At 46.9% G+C, this 17,082-nt stretch overlaps 1 protein-coding gene across 1 annotated transcript in view; it reads left to right on the forward strand.

Annotated features, from left to right (window-relative positions):
- LOC119396442 (QRFP-like peptide receptor) overlaps positions 1–13,412 on the forward strand; it is a 281,905-nt gene extending 268,493 nt beyond the window's left edge. Inside the window, exon 7 of the mRNA XM_037663661.2 lies at positions 12,797–13,412. Within this exon, the coding sequence (XP_037519589.1) occupies positions 12,797–12,996 (200 nt within the window). The 3' untranslated portion in view covers positions 12,997–13,412. The remainder of the gene's footprint in view (positions 1–12,796) is intronic.
- The last annotated feature ends 3,670 nt before the right edge of the window (positions 13,413–17,082 follow it).

Here is a 17,082-nt window from a genome sequence, read left to right on the forward strand (position 1 = left end):
TATTGCGCTCCGAAAACTTTCGGAATTTTGACCGCGGTATCCCACCGCCTTGTTTTTGCGATGAAGAAAACTTCAGTTCGCTCCATCGACTTTCGCAGTGGTCTCCCTGTTTCTACTCGCATTCTTGGTTAGTCTGGAATTAAACTTTTGCTTCGCCTTAGGAGAGTAAATTAATTATATTATGTTCTGTACTAGGTAAGACTCGGATCTGACAATGCGGCACGCTGTATGGAGGGGGAGGGAATAAAAGGTCTTTTGGAATAATTTTGACCGCCTGGGGCTAATAAACGTGCACGCAGTGTGCGGCGCGCGGGTATTCTTCAATTCGCCCCTGTCGAAATAACGCCGCCGTGGCCGCGTAATTTGTTCCCGCGACGTCGCAGCCGCTTAGCCACAACAGAGGGTCAAGGTTAGTAGTTAGTTAGTAGTGTTCCTATTATATACGGATGTATACTATGTCGTTTACTGTGTTCCTGTGCAGTCTGAACACGCATGCTTCGCGGCACACCCACCTCGGAGAAGAAGAGTTCAGGCCACAGGAACGTAGCGGGGAGACCGACGATATATGGAATGCATGACTCGCACAGCTGTTCTTAGGCGCATTCGAGCGAGAATTCATCTCTTGAAAGGGCGTTTCAATTATTTGCCACAGCGCTGCCCTACCGAGTCAGATGGGTTAGTCTTCCTTGCAGCTTCATCTTTTTTCTTGATTTTCGGAACTCCGAGCCCGTTGTTGTCAGCGTGGTCATGAATTCAAGTCCGGACTTGTGCGATTCACTTTATGCGCCGCTACTGGAGGTTCATGCGACGTCGTCCTAACCACCTCCTGCTCGACGGACACAACTGAAGCCTAAATTCTGAGGAAGGGGAGGGGCGGGGGGTTCTGGTTTTCATCACGTAGGGTGATACATAACTTTATGCATGTGGTCGTATCTAACTATATGCATATAACTCCCCGAGGAATCGTCGCGCAGTGTGGAGTATCGCCGACAAACTGCTGAACTTCGGCAACAGAACGCACGGTGAATTAAGGCGTGTGATCTTACAAAGGGTGCACGGCACGCCGGCTCAGGCATAAATATTCTACGACACGCGACGGCACGTGCCGGGCATTGAGAAATCCCTGCTCATAGACGATGCGGCACGAGTCAGTATAGCGTTATTATGAAGTATGAGGCAGAGCGGGAAAACCGGCGGAGCTGAAGAAACACACCGCAAGTTTAACGTTGCTCACGTCTTTGTCTGTACACCATTGATTCATGCAACTCAAGATAGCGCCAAAAATTTTCTTCCATCATTTTCTGGCGTGTGAGCGTTTGTCTAAGGAGCACGTGAGAACGCCTTTTCTTTTTTTTGCACTACCGCGCGGTTGTCTTAAGCCAGGTAATAGAGCGCGTTCACCACCACGCTGGCGATTTATAGCGATAAAGAAATTGTTTAGCGCAGATACGCGTATCGTTGACCAAGCACCACGCACGCCGCATGTGCGGCTTCAGGCGAGCCTTTCTCTATACGCCTCGGAACGCTTGCAATGAACGTAGCAGAACGAAAAGCCTCAGAGCCAAAACGAGCGCAGTTTCATTGAAGGGTCCTTTTTGGTCTCGCTAATCTAGTTTGCGGCCGGAAAGAGAGGACGATGGTTACTTTGAGCTAAAATTAACGTGTTATTATTTTGCGTTCATCAACAGTCTATCAGCAGCTTGCGAAAAAGCCAATGCACGTATTTAGCGCACACTAAAGGGAGAGCCTTAACTCCTATATGAAAATACGTTGTGACGCGAGAGCGCTTTCTTCGGGGACCTGCTTTTGAGCGTACATTCTCATTCTTAGTGTTTATGGAGTATAATGAAGAGATGTTCAATGATGAAACTTTAATCTGGTATTAAGGGTATAAGTTCTTTTTTAATCGCGCGGACTTACGGGTTACGTTGCCGCATTCTTTTTTTCCTCGGGAAACACGCAAAAGAAAGACTTAAATTTAGAGCGGGCTCATAATTTTGTCACCAACTACAGCTTTAATTACAACCTAGAATGTCTGGTCGCGCAGCTATTTACACTCTGAAGCCATACTCAATTGTCTACGGTGAAAAAGAAAACGATATATTAACCGCCACTTTAGGCACTCTGCCTAAAGAAATAAGGCCTCGTGTAGCCCTTGAATCGTCGCTGTACGTTCAGGTCACTACTGAAACAGAAGCCAAGGTTGATTTCTGAAGATTCCAGTGAAAGTAACGACCAGTGTTCATACCCTCGTCACATTGCAAGCACCGCGGGCCGCTGCTATGGGCAGATATTAAAAGGAAAACCTTTTCTTCTCACGTAACCAAAAACCGGCGTCAAAGCTTCGAACTCCGGCGACAGCTCGCCGGACGAAGTTCGAAGTTTTGACGGACAAGAGAGAGACATACCGTTTGTTATAGTTGTTGATTTTAATGTATCACACAAACGCTTACATATGTATAATGTATACTTCTATGACACAAGAAACTATAGTATAGCGTTGCTTGTCCCCCCAGGAATACGCCAACGAACGCTGCCTTACACTTCGTTTCGATAGTGACGGCTCTGCTGTAACGTTAGTGCCGGCGTTAGGTCAGGCAATGAGCTACCCTTTAGACGGCAGCGTAGTAAACGTGCCTGGTAAACCAACGACATGCACCCAGCTGCTCAATTTACCCAGTGTAGGCTCAGGGCCAAGGGTTGGCTGAAGCCCTCAGAAAGGAGGCAGAGCAAGAAAATGCACCTTTACTGGGCGGAGTCCCGGGCTCGACTGCCGGCCGCCGTTCCGCCATGAGCGCGCGAGCGCGTGCGCCCGAGCTGCGCATCGTCTTCGCTGAAGCCAGAGCGAAGAGCGATACCCACAACAGACACGTCGATCCACTCGTAAGACTTGGCTCAAAGGGCGGCCTAAGCAGCTCCTCGCTGACTGCTTCGCATGTAATCGATTCCTGCAATTCGTGAGATCTGCCAGAATTTTTTTACATGTTCAACAGATTTGGCGAGTTTCTTATGGACGGAACAGATAATCATCGTGTTATATGCATTTGTGTCCGAATTCTAGCTGCTGTAACCAAAGCTAATGAAGGAAAAATTCGAGTAGCCCAATAATCTAGCGGCGCCTTCACCAATACATCTGCTCGTTAGTTTGAAAAAAAAACCCAAAAAAAAGCCTTTATGCCCATAAATACAAAATGATTTAATAAAAGCCACATAGCGAAGTACTAATGATTCTAACACCCACAAAATCTGCGCGTCACCAGAAGCGGTGAACACATGGATAGAATGAAGGAGAGACAACCACTACACAACCTAATCAGCCAAGAAGCTCTGCTGAAAATTTTGCAAGAGAAATCGGTAGTGAGTCTGGAACGCGAAGGCCAAATGATCATTTGGGAGTAGAATGGAATATACATATACGCCACCCTATTCTCCATGTTGCGAGGCGTCAGTCACTGTATATAACCGTATTCGTGTGCATAATCACAATTTGTTCTTATGAAATATCATTTAGTGTTTCCTATAAGACAGGAGCTTTACAATACTGAAATAAAATATTGTTAAACTGTACTTGGGCTAACAAATTCGAACGGACAACAGATTGAAAATGGTTTGTAAATAAGTGAATCGACTTCTTTTCTTCGCTTATCATAGACATTTTACAACAAATTTCTTCAAGGGAGACATTAGCCTGCCTTTTTGGCAACCGTGTGCGGTCGAAATGATTATCGTAAGAGCTAGAGAAACAGAAATCTGTTTAATGAAATTAACAAAATTCTGCAACCGTTTACGTAAGCAAGCTTCATGCTATATAATCCGCGCAGAGAAGGGGACATAGGAGAGAAAGACACTAGAAGGAAGAATGGAGATGACGGGAATAGAATAAACAAGGGAAGAAAAGGGAATCAATAACAGAAGCTGTTTGAGGCCTTGTATAACATTATAGTGCTATAGCGTGCACTGAACTTTATCCTGGACCAGCCATATTTGCCGAACCGACACGTCATCGTCAGGTAAGCTTCCGTCGTTTTTGTGCCAGCTACGGCGGTATAAATTATTGCGTACACTGTAAAAATTTTTTCTTGAAAAAACAAATTCTCTGGCAGCTGGCCTGCCAGAAAATTTGTTCTCTTTCTGTTTTCTGTTTTTACGCTTTTGTAATTTTACATGTCTCTTCTGTTCCTGCTAACAGAAAATTTCTGTAATTTACATGGTTCTTTCTGTTTTCAGTAACACAAAATGTCTGTAATGTTACACGTTCTTTTTATTCTCAGTAACAGTAAATTTCTGTAATTTCGAATGGTTTTTTGTTTTCAGTTACAGAAAACTTCTGTACCTTGACATGGTTTTTTCGATTCCCACTAACAGAGAATTTCTGTAATTTTACTACACTTTTGGTTTCTTAGTACAGAAATCTTCTGTGACTTGACAAGTTTTCTTTTTCAGTACAGGGAGTTTCTGTAATTAAAATAGGCTTTCTGCTTTAAGTAACAAGAAATTTTTGAAATTGTATCTTTCTCATCGCAGCAACGTCAGTTGACAAATATTCTGCAATTTGACAGGTTATGCAAACCTAAAATGTATGTGGTGCAAGAACAGAAAATCTCACAAACAGAAAGCACCACAATTTTTTTGCATCTGCACAGTCCCCTTTATAGCACGCATCCTCTCTCACAAATTCGTTAATTCAGTAAACCATAGAGTGAAATGCAAACAAGTTTATTGACATGAAACGTAGAAGTTCAGGCAGTTGCCAACATGTGCGTCTTGAAATACGAGAGATGCCCACACTATCCCATGCGGTCACTATGCGTTATTCGAAGGTCGCCGGTTCGGTCCCTGGTAGCGGCAGGTTATCTTTTCGTCCACTTTGCTTTCTTCACCTTTGCTTCGTAGTGACTACAAATAACATTCCCTGTAGTTGCCTTGGCTTTCTTGTCTGTTGTAATTAATGTTGCGTAACAAAGAAAAACAAGCCATTACAATTCTCGTTTCGTTCACTATGCCAACAGTATCACAAGGGGTCCAGATTAAGGAATATACCGGGGATATTGTTCGAGTTGGCAGGCACAGATGTTTAAAAGTCAAGTCCTTGAGGGAGCTAATCAATGACGCCACTTTCGGGTTCATGTTGTGCTGTTTCCCATGGTATGCTCAGTCTTTGTGTATGCCCTTTCCGGGACTTACAGTGGCAATTGACCTAAAAAGAAGAGGCAATTCTGTTTAGCAGTCCAGAAGTACCTAAATATTCTTAGAAGTACCTAAATATAGTGTAACTACAAAGGCATCCACTTTAAGAAAAGGCTTTTCTGCATACATCCATCTCTACTTACATTACGTTCACATTAAATACAATATTGCCACATAAGTCTAAAATGAAACTTCTAACCTAAAATTAGAATTTGAACCTTCTAATGTCTAAGTACTGACAGCCAGTATGTTTGTGGATACTCGCAAGCAGTATACCATAAAACAGGTAGCTTCTCATTGAAGGGATAATGGTTTAGTTTTAGTATTTTGTTCCAAAACGCTTTCTTTTCCTTTTAACTAAATGAAGCCATCTCAATACATAAAGGTATTTTATGTGAGCAATATACCATACATTTTTTTTTTCAATGTTACCGGAAAGCTAGAGTTATTGACCAAAGTATTGTGCCCACGATTTAGTTTCAATCTCACCTTTGAGTGAACTCCAGGGTAAGACTTGCCTCTTTTGGGTAGGCAACGTTGACGCAAAGTGTGCCAGGAATAATATCTTGAACGCCACTCTAGGACTGCATGCTTGCATGAGAGGAACGTTGTCAATGCAAACTGTGAAGGACTTTGCTGTCATGAAACCACCACCTGCAAGTTGAAAATTTGGCTTCATAATTTAATCATGTTTAGAAGGGGAGAACAGCATACCTTTCTCAAATATGAAAGGCCAACTTGGCATTTCCTGAAGGTAATCATCCCAGATGGTATCCTTGAATAAAGAAACGAGCATTGATTGAATAAGTAGGCACGAGGCAAAATAGAATTTGTTAATTTTTTAATAACAGGAAACAGCGCGGGCAAACGGGACAAGAAAGGGTGATAGGAATTTCTTGTCCCGTTTGCCTGCGCTGTTTTCTGTTATGAAGCCGAGCCAACAAGCTCAAGCCCTTTTAAACAATTTCTTAAAACTGGGTTTTGCACATATTTTAACACTGCGTACTCTCAAACACTTTGATCGCCCCAGCGATGCTTAACAAAAAGCACACTGCAAGAAAGAAGATAAAAAATCAACAAGCGATTTTCAGGCTGCATTAGCACCGAATCTCTTGCCCTAAATGGAAGTGAAATGGCGCATTTTGAAAGTGCTGGTCTGAACCTGCGATGGTTCGCTCTATTTTCGGTGTACAATCGAGCCCGAACTATCTAACTCGATGGAGATTGTGAAATAGTTCGATATATAAATATTTCAATATTCGAAATTGTGCTCGTAATAAAAACTTAGCACGTCTCTGACAAATGTGTGAACTTGCAAAAAGACGGCAGATTACCGATTGGCGTATCCAAAAGCAGCAACGTCGATAGGCACACGATGGTGATAAATGATTTATTTCATGAGCAAAAAGCCGATCAGATCAACGGGGCTCAACTGACAGCACACGTGAAATGCGCAAGAAGGAAGAAGTGCTGAATAAAAAAAAAAGATTGTTGCAGTGGCTTAGCTCGGCTATGCCAGGATAACGTAGCGTTAGCAAAGGTTCAGCTAATTATTCCTAGCATTCCTGAATGTCTAGGATTAGCTTGATTATAATGCTTACTGCTGCTCCAGTGACACACACACGGTATACGTATTATGTGGCACATGTATATTTATTTTGCCAGGCAACTACTTCGGGATCCAATGAGTTAAGCTTCTCCGCTTTTCTGCGCCGTTGAGCAGCATTTGCGCTCTCCTTCTCCATGACTATACCACACTGGCAAACGCCAGTCAGAGGCGCTATCAAGCAGCTCCAGCGCAGTGTCAGACGGCGACTGCACAGCGAAGGCGAATAGCTGCGCGCGCGCCGGCGCCAATACGTCTGCCACGGCTACGACGTCACTCCTCTGGAAAGCGCAGACCGGCGGCGGCGAGTCGCGCGCTGCGGCGGCGGAGTGCGCGGGAGGTGCCGGCTCCTGTACGTGACATCACTGATCCTCGCGCATGCGCAGCACGGCTCTTGAGGAGCCACGCGAGACTGGCTCGGCTTGGTCAGTGGAGCTAACGCTACGAAAGGTCAGTTTGGTGCCGAGAAAGACATACCCTCTAGTCATAGTAAGCGCTGTAGTCACATTCAAAATACAGTGCCAAATCACGGCGCCGATACCTCCGACGGAACGAAAATTCATCAAAAGCTGCCACTTCTTCAAAGCACCCACCCTCCCCCCAAGCCAGCGAAACTCGTGCAAGAACAGCCAGCGTGTTTCGAACAAGTAAGCGCTTACACTACATTCAAGATCCAGCGTCATATCACGGTGCCGATACTTTCGACGGAGCGCGCATTCATCAAAGCTGCCACTTCTTCAAAGCACAAACCCACCCCCCACGCCAGCGAAACGCGTGCAAGAACAGCCAGCGTGCTTCGAACCAGTAAGCGCTTACACCACATTCAAAATCCAGCGTCAAATCACGGCGCCGATACCTTCGACGGAGCGCGCATTCATCTAATGCCGCCACTTCGAAGAGACGCCGGGCGTGCTCAACTGCGTATGCGTCAAGTCGACGTAGTGCTCGGTTTTCGCGTCAACGTGACGAACCAACGAACGTGGCGTCGCCAACTTCTGCTGACGCTGGTTGACGCGAACGCTGCTCTGGACTATAAGGGGTCGTTTTTAACGAGGCTGGCAAAGCAGAACAAAAAATCACGCAGCATATCCTAAGGACGCACGCGATCCGCATAAATGGGACTCATTACGCCAACGCCACATGACACGAACACATTCTTTGATGGCAACATTAGCGGAGCACCTGCTTCGGTGCGCCTAAACTAGCTCCTTACAGATAAGACAAAGGACGAACGCATTGCAGTGTGACGCAATTTCGTGCACTCAACGCCTGAACTCGGCGTGCACGATAGCACGTTCTGCGCGGTAACAACGAAGTACACTGCGCAGACGGTGGCAGCCGTTTGGCACATTTCAAATGGCAGTACTGCTCTGTTTACACCTCCTGCCGCACGGCTAAGCGCAGCAGCACAGCTAAATACGACGTGCACTAGCAACTAACATTTATACATTGGTTCAAAAAACGTTCCTGTGTATGGCTACACGAGCCGATGTCATCAAGCGCTACAGCAACAACATAATCACGTAATAGCACTTCAGTAACACAGAATAGGGTTCAGTAATCACATAAAGCAGCAAGGGAACTCTTACTAACCTGATGGACGAACTGTAACAAAGTGCAGTGGTTCAATGGCAGCAGACCGTCGACGAGCAAACAACGAGGAGCATCCGTTGGTCCAGTCCACAAAGAAGAAACTAGGCCTACGCCATACGCGCCTACGCAGCGTGAAATTTGAATCTGTGCATTGAAGCGCGCCGAAAGCAAGGACCGCAACATGTACAAGTACGCATATTACTTGAAACAAAATTAATTGCTACCGCTGGCTTGCTTCCTAAAATATAAGCAATTTATTACTTGGTGCAGTCTATTTTTATAGTCGTTTTTCAAGTACTAAGAAACACGTGATCAATCGTCTGTAAAGCGCCGACGTTAGACAGAAATTGTCTGTTTTTTTCAGGTACATATCTCTGTTAAAGGGGCCCTGCAACACTTTTCGAGCATGCTCAAAAAGCGCTGCCGATCGGTAGTCGAGGCTCTCGAGAACACGCGAGCCAAATATTATAGCGATGCGCACGGCCTGGAATTTACAATAAATTCTCAAAGTCAGCTGAAAATCACTCCCTCTTCTCTCGACAAATGATGTATTAGTCGCAAAATATGACGCGATTGTCGGCAGCTCCACCATTGGCTGATGTTATAATCACGATAACACCCTCATTATTACTTTCGTTGTTAATTTTGAGTTCAATAAGTAGATAATATGTACGTTTATATTATGTTATCGCGTTAAAAACACCGAACAAACATTAATATTAGCACTTCCGGTCTCACCGACAGCTCGTCTGCTCGTAGTTGCGTGGTTCCGTTTTCTTCGCCATGCGCAGTGCCGAAAACGTGAATATTTCTGTGCTTTTGACCATCGCCGGTTGCCGTTGAGAGTGGCAGCCGTTCGAGTGTTGCCTCGTCAGCTGAGAACTGCATCATCGGCACGTTCTCACGACCGACCGAGGCACGGGCGCAGCGTGTCTCCGATAACAATGCTGGCGTCCGGTAATGGCGGCGCTTCGGGGTCGTCTGCCAGTGCCGTCTTACGAGGCGGTGTATCGGAGTATGGGCCGAAACCGATCTCAGCTATCATTCGTTCCAAACGAGCGCGCACGTTTGCTTCCATGGTTGGCAGAGCGATGAAAACACTACGGCGTTCGAGGTGCACACCCAACATTACCAAATCGACGCGCAGTTTTCAATCGACTCCGCTCGACGAGAACGACGCAAGCCGACCGGAAGTGGCGGCACAGACTTGCGCCGAGACGCCAGAGAGAAAAAAATGAAAAAAATGCCGCCGGCGCTGACGTTGCCTCCTCGCACCTCCGCCCTCCCTCCCTCCCCTCACGCCGCGCGCAGCTTTCCGCGCGCTCGCTGCGTTGAGTTGAGAGAGAAAGCTGCGGAACGTGATCTCTATAATTTGGTAACACCACTTAGACTTGACGGATTCGAAAAATTTTTGCGGCATATGACTCGTGAAGAGTCATACGTCAATAATGAGACTATTCCAATATAATTAAGAAAAGTGTTGCAGGGCCCCTTTAAGGGCAATTAACAGAAATTTTCTGTGTGACCACAGACATTTTCTGTAAAGATGTCTGTACTTTTACACATATTTTTTACAGTGTACAGTAGCATACATACATCTTATGTCCGATACCAGTAAACAATATGTTTTCCAATGAACGCCGATAACACCATGAAAAAAGTTTTATGTGTGCTTCGATTCGTCGTGAACGGGATTTGACCGAAATAATGTAGAGCGAAAGGAGTTATTCTTTTTAGTAAGAAAAATTTTAATATATTTGCACTGGCTGCGATATATCTTGCATTAATGATTACTGGCGCACAGCGTACTTTGTCGACATTCTTAGGCTGTGAAAAAATGGGCGGTTCGTGACAAAGTGACATGTATTGCTTACAAAAAGCCAGCACTCAGGCCAGTGGCGTAGCCTGTGGTCTATTGGCTCATCCTCCCCCCTCCATTTTTATTCAATTTTATATGTATATAAACGTGCACACATACAAACACACGCACGAACATGCGTAAAGGTCAGTCGGACCTCTTCCCCCTCCCCGAAAAAAATTCTAGCTACACCCCTGACGGAGGCGTACACTGCAAACCACTCTGCACCCTTACAGCGATTTCAAGCAACTAATACACCTTTTCGCCTCACCAGAATTTCGAAAAATGGGGGTGTAGGGTTGTTTTGCTTATCCAAATAGCCTTTTCGTTTGCGTAAGGGTTAATGATTACGTAAAACACCCTTTAGAAGCTAAGGGTGTCATCGGTTGTTAAAACACCCGTGGCCCATACGACAGGAGTTCCGGCTGGTAATTGGAACTCGCTAATTAAACAAGCGTTGAATGTTAGGCTGGTTTCGAATAACAGATCTGTATGTTTCAGGGTTATCTACAAGCCCACCATAAATTTACGCATATTCTGCGAATTTTTATTATTTAATTGCGCGGAACAGGATTATCCCCACCCGCGCTGAACTGCGGCTCAAGATACTATGGCTATATATTCCAGACAGTCAGTGTTGGTTGCGTTACAGTGGCTAGTTGCGTAGCGCGGCCGCTCTGCCCACGTGGTGTGTTATTACATGTATACAGTTGGGCGCATATGCGCAGTAGTCTTTCCTTCGATGTTGGTGAAATTGGATTTTCCCTGGCTTGGCCCTGACTTGTAGCGCATCTTCACTGGCTTTGCATGCCAAGGAAAAGCTTATCTATAGCCTTCGTTTTTCTGTTTTTTCAGTGATAATGGTGTTTAGACGATCGAGAACCCCATATGATATTGGTGTTTTGATTCGTGCAAATGCCTTTTTCTTGGGGTGTAAGGGCACTGCTTATAGACACAGCAAAACCCCATAAGGGTGTAAAGTGGTTTACTGTGTATAGTGAGTAGATGTGTAATTTGCGAGTAATAAGTGATAACAAGAAAAATGGGGAGGGGCGAAGCATCTAGGGAAGGGTGTTTCAGCTCCACTAGCGTGAAACCTGTGGAGGGGCGAAGCATACAGTGTGCGCCGGTGTTTCCCACAGCAAAATAACTGCTAATGGGCAATAAGAGGCAGAAGAAAGGTTAGACAGAGATGCCCGCAGTCCACTTTTAGTTAACCTGCACGCTGCGAATCTTTATTGTTCAACTACGCGCAAGAAAAATCTCCCACCAGCACTACATTGCAGGTCAGTAGCCAGAAATTTTTTCCGGGGGGGGGGGGGGGGCACTTGCTGAAAACCTTGACCGTTTGAGAAAAACACCTGTTTTCATTATTTATTTTTGTAAAAACACCTACTTCACCAAAATTTTGGGGGGGAGGGGTGGAGCGGGCCCCTAGCACCTCCCCCTCTGGCTACGGACATGCTATATATACACGGTGGCCGGTGAACGGTTGTGCAGCGCGAGCAGTCGGTTTTTTCAATCAAAGTCGCTAGCAGACGCTGCCTGCGTCGGCGTTGTCTCTCGCGGACGAGGGCGCGTTCTCGCTCCTTGCGAGCTGGTAGTTCAGCGTTCATAGCACAAAGAGCGTTTCCATAGTCAACGCGCGCCGTTCGCTCTCTCTCGCCACACGGCTACACGGCGAACGCTGAGGTAGTGGCGCCCTCTCTTGCGCTCGAGCAAGTGTACCGTCACGACAGCAGACGACGATGCACGCCGACACGCTCAGACCCTAAGGTGCTTCGCCCCTAAAAACAGTTCCACGGAGTGATCTCGGTGGAAACAGTGGTCGTTTCTTGTGTGTTTTGCTGTGATTCTCGATGTTTTGTTTCTGCGTTTTGGTGTTGTATAGGCGTTTTGCTGTGATTCGTGGTGGTGTTTCTGTTTTTAACAGTGGTTCTTGCGTGTTTCGCTGTCGTGGGCTTCGTTTCTTTTGGCGTTTCCCTTGCCCTTCCTTCTCTCATACCACGGGGTTGGCGGCTTCTGTCCGCTGCCGCTTGGTTTGCGCTTTCTGCTCTCGAAGCTCGGGGTTTGCTGCTCGACGTCGGCGCTGCCGCTACAGCCGTGCGGAGTCTATTGCACTCTGCCGGCACGCTGGTCATGTGTGGCGCAGCGGCTCTGATTCTCTCCTCTCCCCTCCTCTCCTGGTCACGTGACCTGGCTCTGCTCTTGCGTGTACCCTTCTCTCCCCTCCTCATAGAATGATTTGCTGGGAGAGTTTGTTCATGGTCTTAAAAGAAAAGCAGAGCGCAAAAAGACAGGATAAGGGAGACAATAAGTCTTCTTGTCCCTCTTGTCGTGTCTTTTTGCGCGCTGCTTTTATTTCGCCTCTCCCCTCCTCTCTTGGTCACGTGACCTAGCTCTGCTTCTGCGTGATTCCGGACGGCGAAGGGCGATGAAGACAGCGTAAAAAATCAGCCCTACAGTCTAATTGTTTCGTAATCGAACTTGACTCGTTTGTATATAGGGCTAGTTAAACATTCCGCGTGTTTAACCAACCTTTCCAATCGCAGGATGGTCGGTGCGGTCCCGGCTGACGCTGACCACAGGACCGAACGCCGGCAGCGCCACTCGTCCTCTGCGGTTATGCGCCAAGACCTCATACTCGGGCACTTCGTCCACCACGATGCTGCTCACTGCGCAGAGGGTGACACCACCCGTGGCGCGGTGCCCCTGCCGCACCGGCAGAGTGTGCGCCGCCACCGACGTGTAGTGGTTCGGAATCGGCGCCCTGGCACGCCGCCTCCGCTACTGATTGGTTACGTGCGCTTGGCGCTCGAACTGAAAGACGCGCACCTGTGCACAGGAAAGAAAATCATAAACTGTGCATCTCGCGGCAAACAAAAAGAAAGTGGAAAATCATTAATGTTTTATGGATGAATGAGTTTGGGGCGGAAGAATGAACGAAATAGATCCGCGACTTGAGATGCGCACTTCTTTGAGCGTCTGATGATGGGGCCTTCGGCTGTGAGTCATTCTGCTTCTGATATTTGCTTGACAAGGCGCTATGTAGCACGTGATCGCAAGATGCTGTCAAAATGAATGAACACGCCTATTCGTGCCCACAGCGCTGTTGGTGTCACCGCCCCCCAAAAATGTTTGTCTTGGGATCCATTAAAAGCTCATCACCAATTTTTTCAGGCTTTCCTTTCTCAATCATTTATCCACAACAACCTCGACATCGATGGTCAGAAGCACTTGAAGCCTTCCATATACTATTCCCAAGAAGGGATAACGGTAAGAAACTGAGGCACATTAGGTGCCGCACCACATTTCTTTTCCCACATAACATTTGAGTGCAAAAACTTACCTGATACTGCTATTACCGCGTCCAGTGAGTCATTTGCAGCCTTACTTAAGTGAAATTTACATGAAATGCAGCTACGATGCAGAAGTGTTAAAATTATACGCCCACTCTACCGCTCATGTTGTGCCTTGCCTTCTTTATTAATTTTTTACCGACACACGTCGTGCGACATTGCTGACAATGTTGCTCGATTTTGTTTTATTTTTGTAACGTTCGGTGTGTTGTTTTTTGTTTATCATGTAATGCACACCGGCTACAACAATACCTCCTGAGCTGCATTTGGTGATGCTAATAAATAAATAAATTAATATCCTTATCGCAAAGCAAAATAAGCACAGGCAAATTATGTCAGCCATCGAGCGCTTCCATCACTTTTGTGGATATGCCGCGCACAGAAGCTGGAAATCATGCTTTTTAAGAAATTGTCTGTTACTTAAAGAGATGTTGGCGCTGTTATATAGCGCCGGCTACTCTTTTTCACGGAAAATAAAATAAAAGCAATGAATACGAAAGGAACAAATTCGAATATACGAATGCGCGCGGGGAGTCAAACCCGCCCATGACAATGCATTAGAATCTCGTTATTCCTTTCGAACGTTGCCGCATCATAGTGTCTGATTCAGTTACACTCACAAGACATGCGGTATCCGCCAAAGTGGTTACGGTTCTCGGCTGCTGGCCCGAAAGTCGCAGTTTCGATCCCGGCCGTGGTGGTCGCATTTCGATGGCGGCGAAATGCTAGAGGCCCGTGTACTTTGCGATGTCAGAGCACGTTTAAAGCACCCCGGGTGGCCGCAAGGTAAGTGCGTTATTACTGTGCAGTTAGGTAAGCAGTGAACATCACGTGACTCCGCAGTTCGGCATGAAAGGCGAAGGCTCGATTGAAGAGCTAATTCCGCAGCGTGAAAAAAGCATGCGAAATAAAAAAAGCAACTTCGTCCGGTTGTCGCTGCGTTGCATGTTCATTTTCATCGCGACTCTCGTGTTGAGAACCAGCCCGATACAATGCCTCCCTGGGAATTCACCACCATCACAACTAATAAGCCAACGAAGTTACGAAGCAGCCATACAACAGGTATTACTGACGAACACAGTATGATCGCCGCATCATGCGCTAATCAGTTACAAACTCTACACAGATCCTGCTTTGGAATCCTGCCATCCTATGCAAGACGCCGGGAGGACACCATTCCTGAGTACTGCGCACAGTTTTATGTGAAGTCAGGTGATAAAAGTCAGTGGCACACATAGGCGTGCGCAGGGTTCCCCATCAGGGGGGGGGGGGCAAAGGTTCATCGCAGCGCCCCCCCTCTTAGGTGACTGGAAGGGTCTATGTATGGGGCATATTTTGCACACACCCCCTCAGGTGATTAGGGGAGGCGCCCCCCCCCCCCTGCCCCCCCCCCCCCCCCCTGTGCACACGCCTATGGTGGCACACACAAGACAATGTCACTACCGGCCGCGGTGGTCTAGTGGTTATGGTGCTTGACTGCTTACCCGAAGGTCGCGCGAGACCGAATCCAGGCCGCGGCGGCCGCCTTTCGATGGAGGGGAACGTTCTATGGACGTTTCATGTCCTTGTTTATTTCATGTCACGATATAGAAGACTGAGAAGACATTCGTTTGTCAGCCCAAGATGACGACACACGTAAATCAAAAATAAAATAGTGCAGAGTCGATGGTTGCCAAGAAGCTTGCACTTACGTTTTCGTGTCATAATAAGGTGCATTCCAGGTCTGAGCATTGCAAACGAACAAGTGCGGTGCGTTGATAAGGCAGTGACGACCGTGTGTACAAAGTGTGAAACAACTCCGCAGCTCGAAACGGTCGAAATTTTGAACAAGAACTCGCACGCGCTTCTATAGAAAGCTGCCCTTCGAACGAGTTGATCAGACCACGGCTCGCCTGCGCTCTTGCAGAAAAATAAAAATCCAGTTTGGTCGCGGTTACTCGCAGGCGCAGTGCCTGGGACACTGCCGTAGTCAGGGAGGTTGGAGTTCAACCCCTCCCCCGCCCCCCGAAATTTTTCAGTTTTGCGCACACATGCAAACACACACTTACGAACAGGTTGACTTAACCTCCCATCCCCCCCCCCCCCCGCCAAAAAAAAAAAGAAATCTGGCTACGCCCCCGGCCTGGAACGTCACTGAGTGTGACGTGACTTCAGTTCAACACCCAGTGCGGAGCCCTCCGTTACTAGACAAATGCGCTGCGAAGCAAACCACAAGCAAAAAAAAAAAAAAAAACGTTGAGGTTGCCATGTGAACATGTCGCGCTTCCTCTCCTCCCACACTAAAGAGAACGCCGAAGAGGAGCGTCGCTTGCGGACGCTATCCAAGGCAAAGGAAGCGAGCTTTTAGGGGACGCAAGCGGCTTGCGTACCCAAGAACTCGATGTATGCATGCCTTTTGCTAGAAGACCAGTAGCTTGCGTACGCAAGCGAGGCGCAAGCTTTTCGCGTCCCCTTATCTAAAGCTATCTAGTGTCGGCTTCGGGAGTGAAGCTCGATCGCCTCCTGGAGTCATAACAACATGACAGGTCACTTTATTCTACTTGTCCAAGACTCGACCGATTACTAAAATTCTTTCGAAGAACCTTTTCCTGTAGACGACGGTCGTACAACTTCCAGTATGTAGCCACTATGGGGCCTAAAAACTGAGCGGTGAGTAGCTTTTTTTTTTTGTTCCACGCATGAACACGGTGAGAGAGCCCACCGAATGAGGCACATGGATTGACGTCATGTGTGGGGCGTTTGCTGCAGTCGGGCTCCTATACCTTGCGCCTCCTTCAGACGCGCTGCCTGATCCGGTCAACGCCACGATGCATACAATAATCGTAACTTGACTCTTTGCAACAACTCTCCGTCGAGCGGTCGCGATGCGTATGGGGTACATACCTCTAGGGTCACTTTGGTGCATCCGTTCTGGAGAATTAATTGGCTAAGAATTGAAGCATAGCAATATCACATACACAATGCAGGAGACGTTCGGTACAATGGCTACGGTAACGAAAGGAAATGCTAATTCGGCTAGGATGTAGGTTTTAATCGAGGCGAAACATGCAGACAGCTGCGCGCAATCTGCACCACGTCCTCACACAGTTCATAATTATCGCTATAGCTCTATATTACAGGTGCTTAGCGCATCTCTCTTTAACGTCGAACGTCCTTTCAACAATAAAATGTCACTTACACTCGTTTGTGTGACGAAGCTTGCGCTTCAGTCTATCGTAATATACGTTACGTTCTGCGTCTAATTAAAGATACTGCAACCAATACTGATCGATGGCACCAAGAACCCGACGATGCACACATGACAGTGACACTTTAAGTTAGATCTTGAAGTCATACTGCAGGCGCGTAGGCAAAAGTGGGGGGGGGGGGGGGGGGGGCAGGAGCCATTAAAACGTAGGCCATTAAAACGAGAGTATAGAGGTACAAGTACAAGTAGGAAAGACTTTCTTTCGAACAATTAAGCCTTGCTCTCTCCCCTC

Source organism: Rhipicephalus sanguineus, chromosome 1 (genome assembly GCF_013339695.2).
Source record: "Rhipicephalus sanguineus isolate Rsan-2018 chromosome 1, BIME_Rsan_1.4, whole genome shotgun sequence".
Taxonomy (NCBI): Eukaryota; Metazoa; Arthropoda; class Arachnida; order Ixodida; family Ixodidae; genus Rhipicephalus; species Rhipicephalus sanguineus.